Raw genomic sequence first — 18,587 nt, 5'->3', positions numbered from 1 at the left:
AAGTCAAAGATGCCAGCCATAAAATTTAGTCACATACTGCTCGATTCAAGAAATTCTTAAGATACAGAAACTCTACTGCTGATGGCCAGGGGCTGGGGGAGAGGAGGGAATGAGAAGTGACTACATAATGGGTACAAAGTTTTCTCCTGGGGTGATGAAAATGTATTGGGACTTGATAAAGATGGTGGTTGCACAATACTGTTAGTTGGCCCTTCTTTGGAGTTGGTGTTTCTGTGTGATGGAGCTGGACTCAGATGTGATCTCTTTTCACAAGCCTTTCCTGTTACTTTACCAGAATTGTAGTTGGTGCTGGGGTTTAATATATACCCAGGGGATCTGAATCTCTGGACTGACCATATGATAGCCAGGCCCTGAGCCTCAACAGACTTCAGCTCCTACACTTTGGTTTATTGGACTTGACCCACTCAGCTAACATGGAGTTGAAGAAGGTCAACCACCACACCAGGGAGCCAAGAGTGCCTACAACTGAAAGCAGGATTGCATCCATTATCCATGTGGAATCTAAGCCCCCTCTTGACACAGATGTGGAGTGGACACAACCAATCCAAGGTCCACAAGATGGAGGAATAGAATATGGATTAGAGTGAACTTACTGATATTCTATTCATGAACTATTGTGATTAGTAATTGAAGAAAATGTGGCATTGGTGTGGAGAAAGTAGCCATGGTGTCTGCTGGGGGTAGGGAGTGGGAGGAAGAGATGTGATGTGGGTGCATTTTGGGGAGCTGGAGTTGTCCTGGGTGGTGCTGCAGGGACAGTTACCGGACATTGTATGTCTTCCCATGGCCCACTGGATGGAACATGGGAGAGTGTGGGCTATGATGTGGACCATTGACCATGAGGTGCAGTGATGCTCAGAGATGTAGTCACCAAATGCAATGAATGTCTCATGATGATGGAGGAGAATGTTGCTATGGGGGGAGTAGTGGGGTGAGAGGGGTGGGGGTATATGGGGACCACATATTTTTTGAATGTAATATTAAAAAAATGAATAAAGACCAAAAAAAAGTACACAAAGACTACAATATAAGAGAAATAAGTAATAAAAGTCTATTTAACTATGAGAAAAAAATACTGTAAATATACTAAATGTCACTGAATTGTACACTTCAAAATGGTTCGTTTTATGTTACGTGAATTTTACCTCAAGGAAAGAGAGTTTAGTGAATATGATGTTTTTTTCTACTAACCCGATGAATAATTCCAGCAGAGTGAAGGTGCTTGATTCCACACAGCATCTGATAGAGAAGGTAGGACATTCTTTCATGATCTAGTTCCATTTGAATCACTTGGCAGAGATTTGCGTCCATGAGCTCCATGACAATGTAACTTTGAGGGTGAAAAAAGATCACAGCTAAAGTGTGTAGCAACAATTTAAGAATCATAGTAACATAATAAAATTTTAATTATCACACTTACACATCCTGAAATTCTTCTAGGGATTTCTGGGGTGTGAAAACATTCAAAAGGCCAATTATCTGTGGAAAAAGCAGAGAGAGGAAAAAAATTAGAAACTACTTAATTATACTTTCACTTGAGGATTGCAAATAAGTAGGTTAAAAAAATCCACTACCACTTTAAAATCTTTCATATTTTATGCTCTAAGCTAATGTAATGTTTATGTTTATATATTTAAACTTTATTAAGAAAAAAACTTCCATTTACAAACACTCTCAATTATCAGGGACCTAAATTATGCAAATCTCTGCATATGTCAGATCTTAAATACCACCTGCCAGCTCTTATGCTATGCAATATCTCCATTTACTTTCTGTCCCCTCCCCACAATTTTTCATAATACTGCACATCATCAGTTTCCCGCATTCCCTCACCTTCCACCGGCTCACCCACAGGCATGCCCTCTTTCCCACCATTCTGTCTTCAACCCTCTTCTGTTCTCTGTCTGTATCCTTTTCCCTGAGTGATATTATCTGGTACTTTTTCTTAAACAAGTCCCAAAAATGCATTAAAAGCCCTTACCCAGCTTAGGCATCTCAGATACACATCACGTCTCAAAAAGTTGAACTCGTTATCATTCCCACCTAAACCCTTTACTTTTCCAGAGTACCCTCTCCTTTACAATAGAAATGTCTGAATGATCTTTGCTTCCTTCTTCATTATCTGCACCATAATCAATATTTGAAAGAATTCTGTCCATTCATTCTGTCTTGTTTCCATGCCCTGTGCTACTATACAAGTCAAAGAATCTAACATCTAGACTATTCATGCTATCATTACTTCTAAAACTAGGTTCCCCAACAAAGGTTTTCTGCAAACACAGCTACCATTTTACTGCCTCTAATAAAATGAAAAATGTGACCATATTACTCACTTCTTCAAAAACTTCAAGGCAACAAATCCCAAAACTCCAAGCAGTACATCCAATCCCCTCTATGAAATTAACATCAATTGCCTTTATCTCCTGCTAAGTTCTCTGTTTAAATTTCTACTTTAACCAATAATGAATTCATTTCAAGAACATAATTTTTGTTTTAAGCCTTCAATGCCTTTAAACACACGATTCCCTATGCTTACCATTTATCTTGTGAACTTAGGTATCTTTATGATAGGTCTCTTGCAGTCTGACAAGCCCTAATCCTTGACAAAGCCGATGTCCCCACGGCACCTTACGTATTATGAAAATTAACACACTGTATAATAGAATATTTTTTAACAAGAGCTTCCCTACCACACCAGGATCATGCTTAGAAAGAATGTGTCATTCACTTTTACAGCCCCAGCACATAGCATGGTACCTGACATATATTTTTAAAATGTTGACAATTTTACTCCATGAGGGCAGAATCTGTTCTTCATCTAAGCACAAAGCTTTGCTTATAGGAAGCATTCAAATATTTGTTCAGTGAATAAACTCTGGGAAATAACAGATCAGAAAAGATAAAACAAAGACAGCACAAGTGATAGTATGAAAGTATCTGTTCTAAATGAATTCAAGTCTCCTAACCAGATGAACTGTATACCAGGTGAATTAGTCAGCCAAAGAGGTGCTGATACCACGTACCAGAAATCTGGTGAGTATTTATTTGGGATAAAAGCTTGCAGTTACAAGGCCCTAAAGAGTTCAACTCAAGGTTCCTTTCTCATCAAAGTCAGTTGTCACAAGTTGAAACAAGATGGTTGCCGATCTCTGCAAGGGTTCAGCCTCCCTCTCTCTCAGCCACAGGCAGGCATAGGGCTTGTCTCTCTTTCCAGGGCTTTAGCTGTTTGTGCCTTCTCCTTTCTGTCATGTGGCAGGATGAAACTGACCAAGTTTTCTCCTCTTTCATGTCTTCTTCTGTGTCTTCTTCCATGTGAGTGTGCATTTACAAAGCCCACCAAGGGGATAGGAACTCAACCCTGAGTTACACCCTATTGATGTGCTTGAATCAAAGCCCTAATCTTTTTCTTTATATATATTTTTTATTTTTTAAAGATATTTAGATTACATAAATGTTACCTAAAAATATAGGGGATTCCCACACACGCTGCTCCCTATACCTTCTGCATTTTCCCACATTAACATCTCCTTCATTAGTGTGGTACATTCATTATAATTGATTAAAACATTTTGGAGATTGCTACTAAGCGTGGATTACAGTTCTGAGGGCAGGGAGAGGGAAAAACAGGTGAAATGTGGGGGCATTTTCAGGACTTGGGAATTGTGGTGAATGACATTATAATGACAGATACAGGCCATTAAATATCTTGCCATTATCTACGAAATAGTGCAGAAGAGAGGGTAACTACAATGTAAACTACAAAGCGCTAATCTTAACATAATTTAATCAAAGACATCTCAGCTGAATCTAATACAATCAAAGGGGATCACACCCTGAAGAACAGATCTGTTTAAAAACATAATCCCTGTTTTTGGAATTCATGAATAATCTCAAACTGCCATACCTGGAGTCATAATAAAACTGTTCTCACTAAAATTTCTGAAATCCTAGAATCACAGAGAGAGGTTAGTAATTAGAGGAATAAGAAAAGGAAGGTGGATTAGTGGTTGCTTAGGCCTAAGGTACAGGGATAGGAGGATGATGGCAAAATGGTATTGTGATAGTTTATTATTATTTATAAATTCCAAAAAGATATTGATTATGTTTATAAACTGGTCTTTTCCTCTGGACATGCTACCCTTTAACTGATTTAAATTCAAAGGCTTTATGTTTACTTGATTAAATCAAGAGCAGGACTTTGATCCAACCACATTATTAGGGCAAGGAGGGTTGAGTGCCCACTCCCTTGGTGGGTTACATAAACGGGCACTCACACAGAAGGAGATGCACAAAGAAGATACACAAGAGGAATAGAGAGAGTTCCACAGACATGTAAGAGGAATGAAGTCTATAGCTGACCTTGTGAAGAGACCAGAGGAGCTGAGCCCAGAAAGAAACAAGCCCTCCAGGCAACAACTACCATAGGAAGAAGCTGGGCCGAAGGAGCTTGAAGAGGAAGGCTGAACCCTCACACAAACTTCACCTGCTATCTTGCTTCAATACGTCGCAACAGACGTTTGGTGAGAAAATACCTCTTATGGTACCTTGAATTGGACTCTTCAGGGCCTTGTAACTATAAGCTTTAACCCCAAATAAATACCCTTTATAAAAGCCAACAGATATCTGGTACTGTGCATCAGTACCCTTTTGGCTGATTAATACAGGTAAGGAGCTTCTTTCTGAGGTAATGAAATGTTCTACAATTGACTATGGTGATGGTTGCATAAACCTGTGACTATACAAAATATCAATGAATTGTATACTTTAAATGAGTGAATTATGTGGTATGTAAATTGTACCTCAAAACTGTTATAAAAAAACATGGAAAACAAAGAATAGCAGATCAAAGAAATGCAACAAGACATAGTATGTAAAGGTTTCAAAAACGCATTTTTGAAAATGTTTCTAATAACATCATGTAACAAGATGAAGAACTCAGGAGAACTAGGCAATTTTTATAGTTAGATATATATGAAATTGCAGTATTTCCAAAAGTTACTAATGAACTAAACCAGCTCTTATGAAGGCATCCTGAGCAAAACTGGGAAGTGAATCCAGCAAGTGAAAAGTCAGAATAAAAAAGAAGAAAGCAATCCTAACAGTTCAGGAAGAAGAACCAAATTTCACATGTAAAATTTAATATGGAGAAATAGAAAAGTACTACATTCCGAGTAAACACTCAGAGCTATCTGAGCTAGCTGAAGTACCTTTTGGGGGCTTCAGGAGGCCAGAAGGGCATCCTGCCACATCCGTGAAGGAGTGGAAGGAGGAGACCGCTCATCTGCAGAGAAGACTTGTAAGTAGAGGCTCCACGCCCCGGAGGCCAGTGCCCATCCTCCACTGGAGGCACAAGCCGTGTCGGGAGCTGTTCCGTGGTTGGAATTGAAAGTTCCACTTCCCCAAAATGGGGGAGGGAGAGACGATTGGGCACCAACTTCAGGTACTAATGAGTAAAATTCAGCAGGCTAAAGTATAATCCTGAGAACAGCTAAGGTTTGAGCCTGTCCAGGTCAGAAAGAGGCCAGGAGCTGCCATCTTAACTCCACATCTGGCATGAGGGGAAGCGGGGCGGACTGAGGATCCCAGTGCTGGTGGGGACTGGCTTCTTTCTCTCAAGATCAGATTGCAGGTCTAGCCTAGGCCCCAGTGCCACCTCCAGCAGGGAGGAAGCTGCGGGGACCTGCGCCAGCCTCTCCGGGAAATTACCGGCCAAGCTACGGAGGCTGGTGATTGTCCTACTCTGGTTGTGCAAGCTGCCCCAGGAGATGCTCTGTGATGGGAACTGGAAGCCCATTTCCCAGAAACAGGGGAGGAGGAGACGGTTGGCTGCCTATTTCAGCTACTGATTGGTAGACTCAGATGGCTAAGGAATAACCCTAGGAACAGCTGGGGTGTGAATTTGTCCAAGTTGGAAAAAGGTCGGTGGCCACTATTTTGATTCTGCCTCCAGTCTGAGGGGAAACCGGGCTGACCAAATATCACAGTGACGGCAAGAACCTGTTTCTTTCACTAAGATCAGCCTGCAGCCCTAGCCTAGGCTTCAGTCCCACCTCTGGCAGGGAAGACGCTGGCTAGCTCTGCACCACTCAATCCAGGAAACAGGGTATCTTTGGCTGGCACAAACTGAATAATTGGAAGTCTACTGGGGCAACTGCGGTCATCTTAGATCGGCACTGCATAGATTGCTGCCCACACCTGCAGCTCCATCCATGCCCCAGTCATGGGAGAAAGGGGTGTGAAGCTTCATCAGTCTCTCTGGGCAACTATAGTCTAGGCATGAATGACCTGGATTATTCCACACAACTGTGACTCTGTCCCTACCTCTGGGAAAGGAGAAAATTGGGAGAAGCATCATCGGTCCCTGGAGCAATGACGGCAGCTTTAGCCTCCACAGTTTATAGCACCAATTACACCCTTGGCTCCTACTACACAACCAGCAAGTGAGAAAGGGCAGGAAGCCCTAAACTAAAGAGAAAAACTGCACCCAGAATAAATACTCTAGTAAACCAGGTGCCAAGACACCAACCAAAAATTACAATCCACACCAAGAAACAGGAAGCTATGGCCCAGTTAAAGGAACAAGATAAGCCCCCAGATGACATAAAGGTGTTGAGACAACTAATCATAGATGTTCAAACAAATCTCCTTAATAAATTCAACGCGATGGCTAAAGAGATTAAGATTATTAAGAAGAAACTGGATGAGCACAAAGAATTTGAAAGCATGCAGAGAAAAATAGCTGGTCTTATGGGAACGAAAGGCACAATAAATGAAATTAAGAAAACACTGGAATCATATAATAGGAGATTTGAGGAGGCAGAAGAAAGGATTGGTGAGCTTGAAAAAATGGCCTCTGAAAGTGAACATACAAAAAAACAGATAAAGAATGGAAAAAATTGAACAAGGTCTCAGGGAACTAAACGACAGCCAGAGATGTACAAGCATATGTGTCATGGGTGTACCAGAAGAACAGAAGGGAAAATGGGCAGCAGGAGTATTTAAAGAAATACTGTTAGAAAATTCCCAACCCTATTGAAGGACATAGATATTCATATCCAAGAAGCACAATGTACTCCCATCTGAAAAACTCCAAATAGACCAACTCCAAGACACATACTAGCAGAATGTCAAATGCCAAAGACAAAGAGAGAATTCTGAGAGCAGCAAGAGAAAAGCAATGCATAACATATAAGGGATATCCAGTAAGATTTAGTGCTTACTTCTCACCAGGACCATGGAGGCAAGAAGACAGTGGTCTGATATATTTAAGATACTATGAGAGAAAAACTTCCAGGCAAGAATTTTATATCCAGCAAGACTATCTTTCAAAAATGAGGGCAAGATTAGAATATTTACAGATAAATAAAAACTTGAGAACTTTTAAGCAAGAGCCCAGGTATTCAGGAAATACTAAAGAGCGTGCTAGAGTCTGAAAAGAAAAGACAGGAGAGAGAGGCCTTGAAGAGAGTCTAGAAATGAAGATTATATCAATAAAAGTAACTAAAAGTGTCAAGAGTGGTGAAAATAAAATATGACAGATAAAACTCAGGTAGTCAGGACTAAACTTAACCAACAGTGTAAAGCACTTGTATTCAGAAAACTGCAACCCAATGTTAAAAGCAATTTAAAAAGTCCTAAATAACTGGAAAAACATTCCATGCTCATGGACTGGAAGACTAAATATCATTAAGATGTCAGTTCTCTTCAAACTGATATACAGATTCAATGCAACCCTGATTAAAACTCCACAAGCATTTAAAAAAAAAATAGAAAGCACAATTATCAAATTTATTTGGAAGGGTAAGGGGTCCTGAATAGCCAGAAACATCATAAAAGGTAAAGTGAAACCTCATCTCCCTACTTTAAATCATACTACCAAGCTATAGTGGTAAAAACAGCATGGTATTGGCATAAAGACAGATACACAGACCAACAGAACCAAACTGATTGTTTAGAAACAGACCTTCACACATATGGTCAAGTGATTTTTGACTGGCCTGTCTAACCCACACAGCTCAGGCACAATAGTCCATTCAGCAAAATGGTGCTGAAAGAACTGAATATCTATAGCCAAAAGAAGGAAAGAGGACCTCTATCTTACACCTTATCCAAAAATTAACTCAAAATGGATCAAAAATCTAAAAATAAAAGCAAGAACTGTAAAACTTCTAAAAGAAATTATAGGAAAATATCTTCAAGAACTGGTGGCAGTTGGTGGATTCTTAAAGGAGATAAGAAAAAGCCTGATGGGAAACGGACTTGGCCCAGTGGTTAGGGCATCGTCTACCACATGGGAGGTCCGTGGTTCAAACCCTGGGCTTCCTTGACTCATGTGGAGCTGGCCCATGCGCAGTGCTGATGCGTGCAAGGAGTGCCGTGCCACGCAGGGGTGTCCCCCGCGTAGGGGAGCCCCATGCGCAAGGAGTGCGTCCCATAAGGAGTGCCGCCCAGCGCGAAAGAAAGTGCAGCCTGCCCAGGAATGGCACCGCACACACGGAGATCTGATACAGCAAGATGACAGCAACAACAACAAAAAGAAACACAGATTCCCGTGCCGCTGACAACAACAGAAGCGGACAAAGAACACGCAGCAAATAGACACAGAGAACAGACAACTGGGTCAGGGGTTGGGGTTGGGGGTCGGGGCGGGGGAGAAAGGGAGAGAAATAAATAAGTAAATCTTTAAAAAAAAAAAAAAAAAGAAAAGAAAAAGCCTGAGATGGATTACTGATGTTTAATATAGAAGTTTTAATTAGCTTTACTGTAAAAGTGTGGAAATGTATAAAATGGATGGTAACATAGTGAGTAACAGCAAGTTTATAAATGGGGATGTGGCTAAAAACGGCAGTCTACATATGTAAATGCCAGTCGACAGAATGCTAGAGAATAATCTAGGAACTGAATAGCACAGTAAACCAAGAGGTGGATGAGAACTGTGGTTGACAGTACGAGATTTAAGAGTGTCCTCTGTGAGCTACAGCAAACGTATATCATTACTGCAAGGTGTTGGGAACACATGGGAAAAATACAACTGGAATGACCTATGGACTGTGGTTAGCAGTAATTAATATAATATTCTTCCATCTATGCCAAAGATGTACTGTGTTAATAATGGGAAAGTACGGAAAATGTGAGCCAAATGTATTCTATGGACATGGTAACAATCAGATGATATTATCTTACCTCTAACAAATGTTCCACCACAATGTAGTATGTTAATAGAGGGGTGTTGCTTGGGAATTCTGCATATGTGCATGATTATTTTATAAATTTACAATTTCTGTCATAAAAAATATATTTAAAAAATAATAATAGGATGGGTTGGGGGAAATACACACCAAATGTTAAGATAAGGACTATAATTAGTAGTAAGATTCTGACAATATTCTTTTGTAATTTGTAACAAACATCTCATGACAATGCAAGGTGTTAGTGGAAGGTTGATGTATGGGAACCCTGTATAATGTTATGCATGTTTGCTTTGTAAGTTCACAACTTTTACTATACACTTAATTGTTTATGTATGTTCATATATAAATGATGTAAAGATAATAATAGGGAGGGTTGGGGGAAAATACTTTGGTTAGTAGTAATATTTTGACAATGCTTTTTAATCATTAGTTAAAAAGGTTTAACAACAATATAATGTGTTGTTGGTAGGGTGAGTTATGAGAGTCCTGTATGATGTTATATATGTTTGCTTTGTAAGTTCACAACTATTACTAAACACTTATTGTTTGTATAAGTTTGTATGTGGGTAATATAGTTCAATAAATTAATTTTTTTAAAAAGTACTACATTCCATTGTCAATTTCCTCAAAAGAAAAGCAAATAAATAAATAAACAAAACATATAAGGTGGTTGAGATGTGACTTGTTATAGCAAGCCTGTGAAAAACAGTTAACTTGTTTGGATAACATGAGCCAGGCAAGGATGGGATCACCAACAGGCAAGGATGGGATCACCAACAGGCCTCCACAGTAGGAGGAGAAACACAAGCCTGAGATTCTCTGGGAGGACTTGAGCAGACATGTAGGTTCTGTATTCTCAATGATGTGACATATCAAAGCATGTTCAGAAACAAGCTCCCAGGTTGAAAAAGAAATCAAAAGCATTTATGAAAGCAGTGGAAAAATCCAGAGATGTTTAGACTAATGAAGAAATATTTTGTACAAAAACCTCCATCGGGGAGTGAAAAATTTCAGTGTTCCATTCATCCACTGAACAGAAGTTTTGAGCACCTACTCTGAGCAGCACTCTTCTAGGACAAGGGCAGTCTGGATGGATCGATGGCACCTCCACTAGAGGCCAGTAATGTGAGACATGCTTTCTACATCCTCCACTGCCTCCATGCAACCATCTTTCTTCACAGTCAGCCAGGCTCAAGAGGTAAAAGTGACTCATCCCCAATGAAAAACTAAGGCAATGCTAATATGCTGTCACCATGAACCCAGGTGCCCAGGCCACAGCAGGCATAAGCAGGGCAGGAAGTCACCAGCAAAAAAAAATGCCTGGCTCCCACCTGGAGTAGAGCCACCACATCTTCTTCCCTCAGTGCAGCTGTCACCTACTGACTTTCGCCTCTACCTTCCACCATGGGATTTTCTATCTCTGTGCTTTTTGTATGCTATTCTGTCCTCTCTGGGAGGCCTCTCTCCTTCAATAATCCAATTTTAATCTCATCTTTAAGGGTCAGCCCAGCTCTAGCCCTTCCACCAAACCCTCCCTCTTCATTCAAGCTGAGAGCAATCTTCCTTCTTCTGGCAGCCAGCAGTCCAGCATCAATTGGCAAACAAAACTTCGACAGCTTTATGACATATGACATTTGATGTTTAACTCTTTAAGTATTTGTAAGTTCCCCACATAAGGAACTGGAGCCTAAACTTTAACATCCATCAATTCCCCCCCTAGAGACTAACATATAACTCCAAAATCACAAAAGCTTGCACATAAGATAACTCTCAAAATGTGTTAAACTGTGTTATCTGCAATCAGAAAGTACTAAACTTATGATATTTTATAAACTCCTTTGGAAAAACACCACAAAATTTCTTCAGTCACATGTTTAATACTTCACAAAACTATCCTTTGTGTAATTCACTCCCAGATTTTACCCCTCAACTTGGAGAAATCATTCTATTCAAATAATTGTAAAAGTATCAGTATGTGCAATACATGTAATTTTAATAATCACATCACAAAAATATCTAATTCCATTTAAATGTTTTCAAATTGTTTCTACTAAAATACTTTATAGTCAACAGCTAAACTCAACATAAAGTTTCAAGTGAATATTGCCATCACTTAAAGGAATGGGAATGGGATTAGATTTAAGTAATCTGAATTTTAGAACCAATATCATTAAATAAAGTTCCAAGGCAAAAGCATAAAGGAAAAAATTTTCATCTCCATGCTAAGGCTCTAGTTTTCTGAAATTTCAGCCTGACAGAGAACAAAGCAAAAGATAAGATCAAGTCCAAATAAAGCTCTTCTAAAGCACTTACCTCTTTAAAACTCAAATTAAATGTTATAAAAATATCATAAAAATTACACACACAATCTACATTTCCGAAGCCATTTTTCTTTTGATGACCTAAAAGTTGAGAACAAAATTCAACTGCAGTTATGTATACATTTTAAATAAGATTTCAACCCAGAAGAACAATTTAAAGCCCCTAATACTTAAAAACTATCTTTGGTATTCACATATTCACGAATTAATGATGATTTCATCTATACTTAAGAAAACTAAAATGTTCACTTACATTTTTGTGATTAACACATTTCATAAGAACTAGTTCTCTGTAAGCCCGCTTAGCATGAGTTTGATTCTGAAATGGTCGGCTTAGCTTCTTGATTGCAACGTTTCTTTCAAGAATGGCATCATAAGCTGCACTGCAATTAGAAATTTAAAAACAAAAACAATCAACCAAAAATCTACCAAACTGAATGTATGAAATGTTCATGCATATTCCTGATGCTCTCCAAAGATAAATGCAACTGGATCCATTTCCTAGACTACTATGTTTAACCTATTTCTTCTTTACCTACATTATGGCATATTTCAACAACATATAGTTAACTGTTTCTTTTCTTTTCTATCTCTTTTTGCAACTGTTTCTTAAAACCTTAATGGATCCAAAGAGACAAAAGACTATGAAGACAGAGACCTGCTTGCCCACTGTGGCCTCCAGGATCCACAGCGTACACAATGGGCAAGCAGATGCACTACGGAGCAAAGCCTAAATATTTCCCCTTGCACCTGAAAAAAGGCAGGACAGGATGAAGAGCACATGTAGTCAAGAATTCTATTCAAAATATCCCTGCTGAAGAATTCTACATAAATATATCACTTCTATCCTCTTTGGACACAATAAAATGAATACAGAAAGAGGAAGGGATATACAGATATCTATAACTGAAGGATTTTAAAATTTAAAAAGTAAAGCCCATAAAATTTTGTTTTGGCAGAGAAAAAAAGTCAAGATATTAAAATATGTGAATGTTAGATTTCAAGACATCAGAAATTACTTCAAAACTGTTAACGAAACCCCTAATTCTGGGCCATATACCATCACATTCATTATTCTTCACATTTTCAGCTAAAGTCATGTCGTTTAACAAATGGCATCAGATGCATATGACAGATGAGAGAAAATGAAGCATAAATAAGGGAGAATGTCTTAAAATGATAGAATTTTTTATTGAAAGAAACTTTAACACCATTCCCTGAGGAAGGGAAAGAAGTTAAGGGATTTGTTCAAGGTTAGCCAGAAAGTTGAATGCAGAGATAAGACTAGCTAACTAAGACATGTGTCTGTGCTTTTCATCTGGACCACACAATGTACAAATATTATATATTTCTATTTATGTAATATTTAGAAAGTCAGCAATGCTGATTAAAATTATTCTCTCAACTAACTGAAAACTTGACTTTGCTTTGTAGCTACCTCACCGTATCAAATATAGTGCAGAAATTTTAAGAAAATATTTTAAGAAATTGGTACTGTAAAAGTGGACACATCTATACAATCTATATAGACCATATAACTATTGTGTGTGCACACACATACATGTGCACATCAAGATAAACATATATTAATAATATAACCTTTATTTAGAAAATGCCATATCTGCAGATAAACCTTGCCCAAATTAAAACACACACACATAAGCAAAAACATTAGGAGTCATACAAAATGATTAGAATTTCCGACTCTTCAGAAAAAGCACATTTTATCTGTAAGATCCAAAAATCAAAGTGATATTTCAAACTCTGAAAGTTCAAAAGTGTCCAAGTGGATTTCTCTATTTTGTATCAAAAAAAAAAAAAACAGGTTTCTATGTGTTGATTCCTATATGCACAAAGAGAAACATCTGGGGATTCAGGGGTACCAGCCCAAACCCAATGAATTAGAATTATACTATCTATGGTGGGGGCCCCAAAAAATCCCTTTTTTATTAAGTTTTATTAAAATATCAAATATTTTACAAACATTATTAATCTAATCCTCACAAAAACCCTATAAATTAAGTGGGAAAACAGGCTCAAAAAGTTTTAATTTACCACGATTCATAAAGCCAGCAAAGCAGAGTTAGAATGTGAACCAAGAGTTGGCTTTCAGAATCTCTGTAATACTGATTCTACCACATCATTTTAAGTTTAATCTTTGTTTATTCCCTGAAAATAATCAGCCAATAATGATTTGTGTAATGATCCCAGGTTCCGTAATTTTTGATACTATGAATTACTTCAAGACTAAAGAGAATAAATGCCAATATTCCTATTACACAAATTTGTTAGATCTTACTATTTTACCATAGTTCTGAATATTAAAACAAATAAATAAGATTCCCCTCCTTCCCTCCTTCCCAGATTAGCACTATCCTGAATTTGGTGTTTAGCATACTTTATACCTTTCTAGATGTATATGCATCCATAAGCATATGGCATTATTTTCTGTATTCTAAGTTTGTATAAAAATGGTACCATAGTGTATATATGTAATGTACCAAACATGGTACAATAATGTATGTATGCCTTGCTTTTGAACATGAGAGTATCCATGTTGATACACAACCTGTGGTTCATTTTAAATGCTGTACAGTATTTCACTGTATAAAGTTACCACAGCTTTTCATTCTCCTGTCACTAGACTCAATGCTGTTTCTAATTTTTGCTAGTGCTGCAAAGAAAAGCTTTATAAGTCTCTCTGTGCACATGTGCAAGAGTTTTGCTAGAACCTCAGAGAGTTGCTAGGCTGTAAACACTTATGATTTTTTAATAGATTCTGAACAAATCTGGTTCAAGAAGAGGTAATAAAGATATAATTGTACTTGAGTGAGGTCTAGAATTTCCCAAAGCACTACTATTCGGCTAGCTTAGGACCTAAAATCATTAGCGGAAATGTCCCAAAGAGCGTTTTGCATTTCAGTTTATAAGGAATTATGCTGATTTATAAAGCTTGGGCCTTTTGTAGAAATTAGCTTGTAAATCAATTTTAAAGATACATATGAGTTTTGAAACATACAGCAAGATGATATTAGCTGACTCTATTCCCCAGGGTAAAATAAAATTTCTGAAATTCCAGAGTTTCATTATGAGTGTGAAAGTGATGATTAAGTGAGGCTTCTTATTAAACAATTAGCTATGGAATTATAAGGAATTAATAAGCATGCCACATTCTTCCTTGATATAGATATTTGTCTTCTCTACATGGCTTACGGCAAGTATCTAATCACTGTTTATACTGACAGATGACAGTGCTGATTTATAAAATTATCTTTTATGAATAATCCCTAAACAAAACAACTTACTATATTATAGTGTTAATTAATTTTTATAGTTTTAATTTATTTTTTGAGACAAGTTAAATATTTACCAAAGTATCTATATTACAAAAAGAGAAAAGGGTAGTAATTAAAGATTCTTTGCCTAATTTTTAGAAGTAAAAACTTACCATACTATTCCTTGAGCTCCTGAGCCTATAGGTTTTAAATTCTGATACCGTTTTAAGACTGTGAATGTAGAATCTCCAATCTCTACACTATAAAAATTGCTGTCACGCTTGCTTCTGCTCATGATGGCAAGCAATTAATTTAATGGCTTCATCCAAAAGTTCACCAAAACTCTGCAAAATGGAAAATGTGATGTTAACAAAATGAACTTATTTAATCTTAAAATTCAAATCCTCACTCTCTTTTAACATAATAGTATAGATTGCTAAATCATGTTAAGAGCTGCTTTATTAAAAAATAAAAACAAAAAAATGTCAGAGCCTAGTTAGCACCTGCCTACTTAAAGATGAAATTGATGGTTAAAAAAAGTTTACTAGGATAAACAGTTTCTCCAATCTAACAATCACCAGTAATAATACAATTATCTTAATTTCTCAGAAGATTGTAACAAAAGAAAGCAAATAATGATAAACATGTTTTTAAAGATACTTCCACAGCTTAAAATTTAAAACTTTTTAAAATTTTTAAACTTTTTCACATGTTTATTATAGAGTACTGAAACCTTAATTTTTATGAGCAATTGACAGACTTTCGTTCAAAAACAACAGTCTCATTTAAAATCTTAGCTGGAAGGAACAATAATTATCAGGCTAGTAAGCTGGTTAGCACATGCAGCCCATACCTGCAAATAAAGAGTGTCAGCCTGCTTTCACTGTTAACAGAGGCCTTTTTTACCCCTTTACCCCAACAGAAAAGTCCTAATATAATGTGTATGTGGAGGACGCAGTAGTTGAAACGATGAGGAGCAGGGTAGAAAATAAAGGATCAGTAAGAAAGAAACATTTAGTATATCAGGATATGAAACACAAAGCAATATTGTTCTGGCTGTTTGGGGTATCTAAAGTAAGAGCTAAGTTCTAACAGCTCTTTACCATCTGATAGATTAAAAGTCAAGGCAGTCTTTTTCTCTCCATTTAAATACTGGTCATTTACAAGTCTGTTGACCAGCTTTAGTAGGCAAAAGGAACCTATTCCAAAATGCATGCAAGACAGTGCTAACCTACTTTCACCTCCCCAATAAACCACAAAGTCAGTTAGGTCTAAAGAAGTACTTACTGGTGTTTGTAGTTTGAGATAATGCTAACATAAAAACAATTCTTGATAAGACTTAAAATGCAAAGCCACTGTACTGTGACCTAGGACCAGATCTAGAGGCTCCTGAACCTCTAAAGAGGTGAATTCTAATGAGCAGGAGGAGGGAAGCCACTCGGAGGTGGAAAGGCAGGACGCTCCCTGTGTTCTGTGGAGATTACACAAGAGGAGGGAGCAGAAGGCCTGTAAAGAAAAACCTGAGAGGCTCTTACAATAATACAGATGAGATAGAGAAAAATGAACGAGGACCAAAAAAAATAAACAAAAACTAAACAGAAAGTCCAAATAGAGTTAAACTTCAAATTAAAAGGTAAATAAAATGCAGGTAAGAGAGGAGTTAGAGAAATGATTTGGATAAATTAAAGAAAGGACCAGGGGAACATTTCCCAAACCTGTAAAGTAATAATCTAAAGTGGACAAAGCAGCAGAATGTTCTGAAATGACAGACTTCATAAATACAGGTTTAATGACAAGTTTTAGTAATGGTTTAAATGCTCTACTCATAGGATGATCGAGGGTACTGGTCATCCACAACTATCTCCTGCCTTCACCTGAATTCCCTCTGCCCTATGAGAGTAGGGAAGTAAGGAGGAGAGAAGTGGGAAGAGAAGAGGAAAGTGGGGTGCAGGCCCTTCATTCAGCCCTCCAGCCACTGAACCTGGAAGTGGGTCAGCCCAGGGCCTAGAGAGAACTATGAAGGAAGGAACAGGGTGTCACAGAAGCCTATTAGCTAGTATGGGGTCAGGAAGGGAATTCCCTGCCAAAGCAGTGTTTGAGCAAGATCTGAACACTAACTACGAGAGAGAGGAGAGAGTTTTTCTGGCAGAAGCAAGCACATACAAAGGTCCTCAAAAGTGTACCAGTTCTAATTGGAAAATATGGTTAGTGCTGATAAATGTTATGTAATCCTGTAATCACCACCAAAGTCACTGCTATCCTCTCAAATGTTCCCTGTACATTGAATCCCCATCCTCCACCGCTGGCCCCTATCAATCACTGAACTGCTTTCAATTCCATTAGCTGTGTGGCATTTCTAGATTTTCAGACAAATGCAATCATACAAGTGTGTAGTCTTTTGTCTGGCTTCCTTCTCATGACCTAAGGCTTTTGAGGTTCATCCCTGCTGTGTTCCTTTGTTATTATTGATTATTATCCCTTGGCCAGTATGACAAACTCTTGACTACTGTATAATAGCTATGTATTAAGTCCTAAAACCAGGTGGTGTGATTCCAACAACTTTTTTTTTTCAATTGTTTCCAGTTACTTTGCCTTTCTAGATAAATTTTATAACAAGCTTGTGATATCTACAAAAAATACTGCCAGGATTTTGACAGAAATTATGTTAGAGTATTTGGAAGACCAAACATTTTTAATTCAGATGAAGTCCAACTGATCTGCTTATTATTATTTTTTTCTTTTATGGTTTGGCTTTACTTAACTGATCTAAGAAATCACTACCTACTGCAATGTTACAAAGATTTTTACTGATGTTTTCTCCTAGAAGTTTTATGGTTTAGCTTTTAAATTAATTTTAATCTATAATTCTCTGCAAGTTAATTGTTGTGAATGGTGTAAGGTAAAGGTTCAAAGCTTTTGTATATGGATGCCCAATTGTTCAAGAATCATTTATTGAAAAGACAACCCTTTTCTCCATTGAAACTTGGCATTTTTGCGAAAATTAAATAAACATACATTGTGTGGGTCTATTTCTGGGTCAATTTCTATTCCATTAATCTCCATGTTTATTTTATCCTTAGACCAATACCACAATACCATACTCTCTTGAATTATATAGTTAGCCTCAAAATCCAGTAATGTAAGTCTTCAACTTTTTCAAATTCTTTTGACTATTTTAAGTTCTATGCATTTTTATGTAAAATTTAGAATGACCTTGTCAACCTCTAAAATATACCTGTAGGGATATTAACTGGAAATGCACTGAACAATATATATCAATTTGGGGAGAAAGGTTTACTTTTTATAGAGATGAATATGGTATTCATCCCCAATTATTCGAGTCTCTCAGCAATGTCTATAGTTTCCAACATACAGGTCTTGCACACTTGTCTGTAAATTTAAGGTTTTTAATGCCATTGTTAATAATAGTTTAGTTTCTTTTCATTTCCAATTGCTCACTGATGGTATTAGAGAACTACAAAAAAATTTTGTTTAATGATCCTAAATCCTGTTACCTTGCTAATCTCACTTTATAGTTCTAGTAGCTTTTTTGTATTCTTTGATATTTTCTGCATGCCCAAGCAGTTTTACTTCTTCCTTTCAAATGTGAGTATCTTTGAATTTCTTTTCTTGCTCTATTGCACTAGTTATCATCTCTTAAAGAATGTGGACTAAAAGTGGTGCCAGCAGCCATGTGCAGTGTCGATGCGCCCAAGGAGTGCCGTGCTATGCAGAGGTGTCCCCCACGTAGGGGAGCCCCATGCGCAAGGAGTGCACCC

The 18,587-nt window shown here is 37.5% G+C and overlaps 1 protein-coding gene across 8 annotated transcripts in view; it reads right to left on the bottom strand.

Moving 5' to 3' along the window:
• MAPK8 (mitogen-activated protein kinase 8) overlaps window positions 1–18,587 on the bottom strand; it is a 102,604-nt gene that overhangs the window by 30,007 nt on the left and 54,010 nt on the right. For all 8 annotated transcript variants that reach the window (XM_058299123.2, XM_058299120.1, XM_058299126.1 and 5 more), the window contains exons 3-6: window positions 14,982–15,152; window positions 11,787–11,916; window positions 1,442–1,500; window positions 1,213–1,351 (exon numbers count right to left, since the gene is read on the bottom strand). In XM_058299123.2, coding sequence (XP_058155106.1) covers window positions 1,213–1,351; window positions 1,442–1,500; window positions 11,787–11,916; window positions 14,982–15,103 — 450 coding nt within the window. In that variant the 5' untranslated portion in view covers window positions 15,104–15,152. The remainder of the gene's footprint in view (window positions 1–1,212; window positions 1,352–1,441; window positions 1,501–11,786; window positions 11,917–14,981; window positions 15,153–18,587) is intronic.

The sequence above is a fragment of the Dasypus novemcinctus genome, chromosome 6 (assembly GCF_030445035.2).
Source record: "Dasypus novemcinctus isolate mDasNov1 chromosome 6, mDasNov1.1.hap2, whole genome shotgun sequence".
Lineage (NCBI taxonomy): Eukaryota > Metazoa > Chordata > Mammalia > Cingulata > Dasypodidae > Dasypus > Dasypus novemcinctus.
This window is presented reverse-complemented; position numbering and strand designations above follow the sequence as displayed.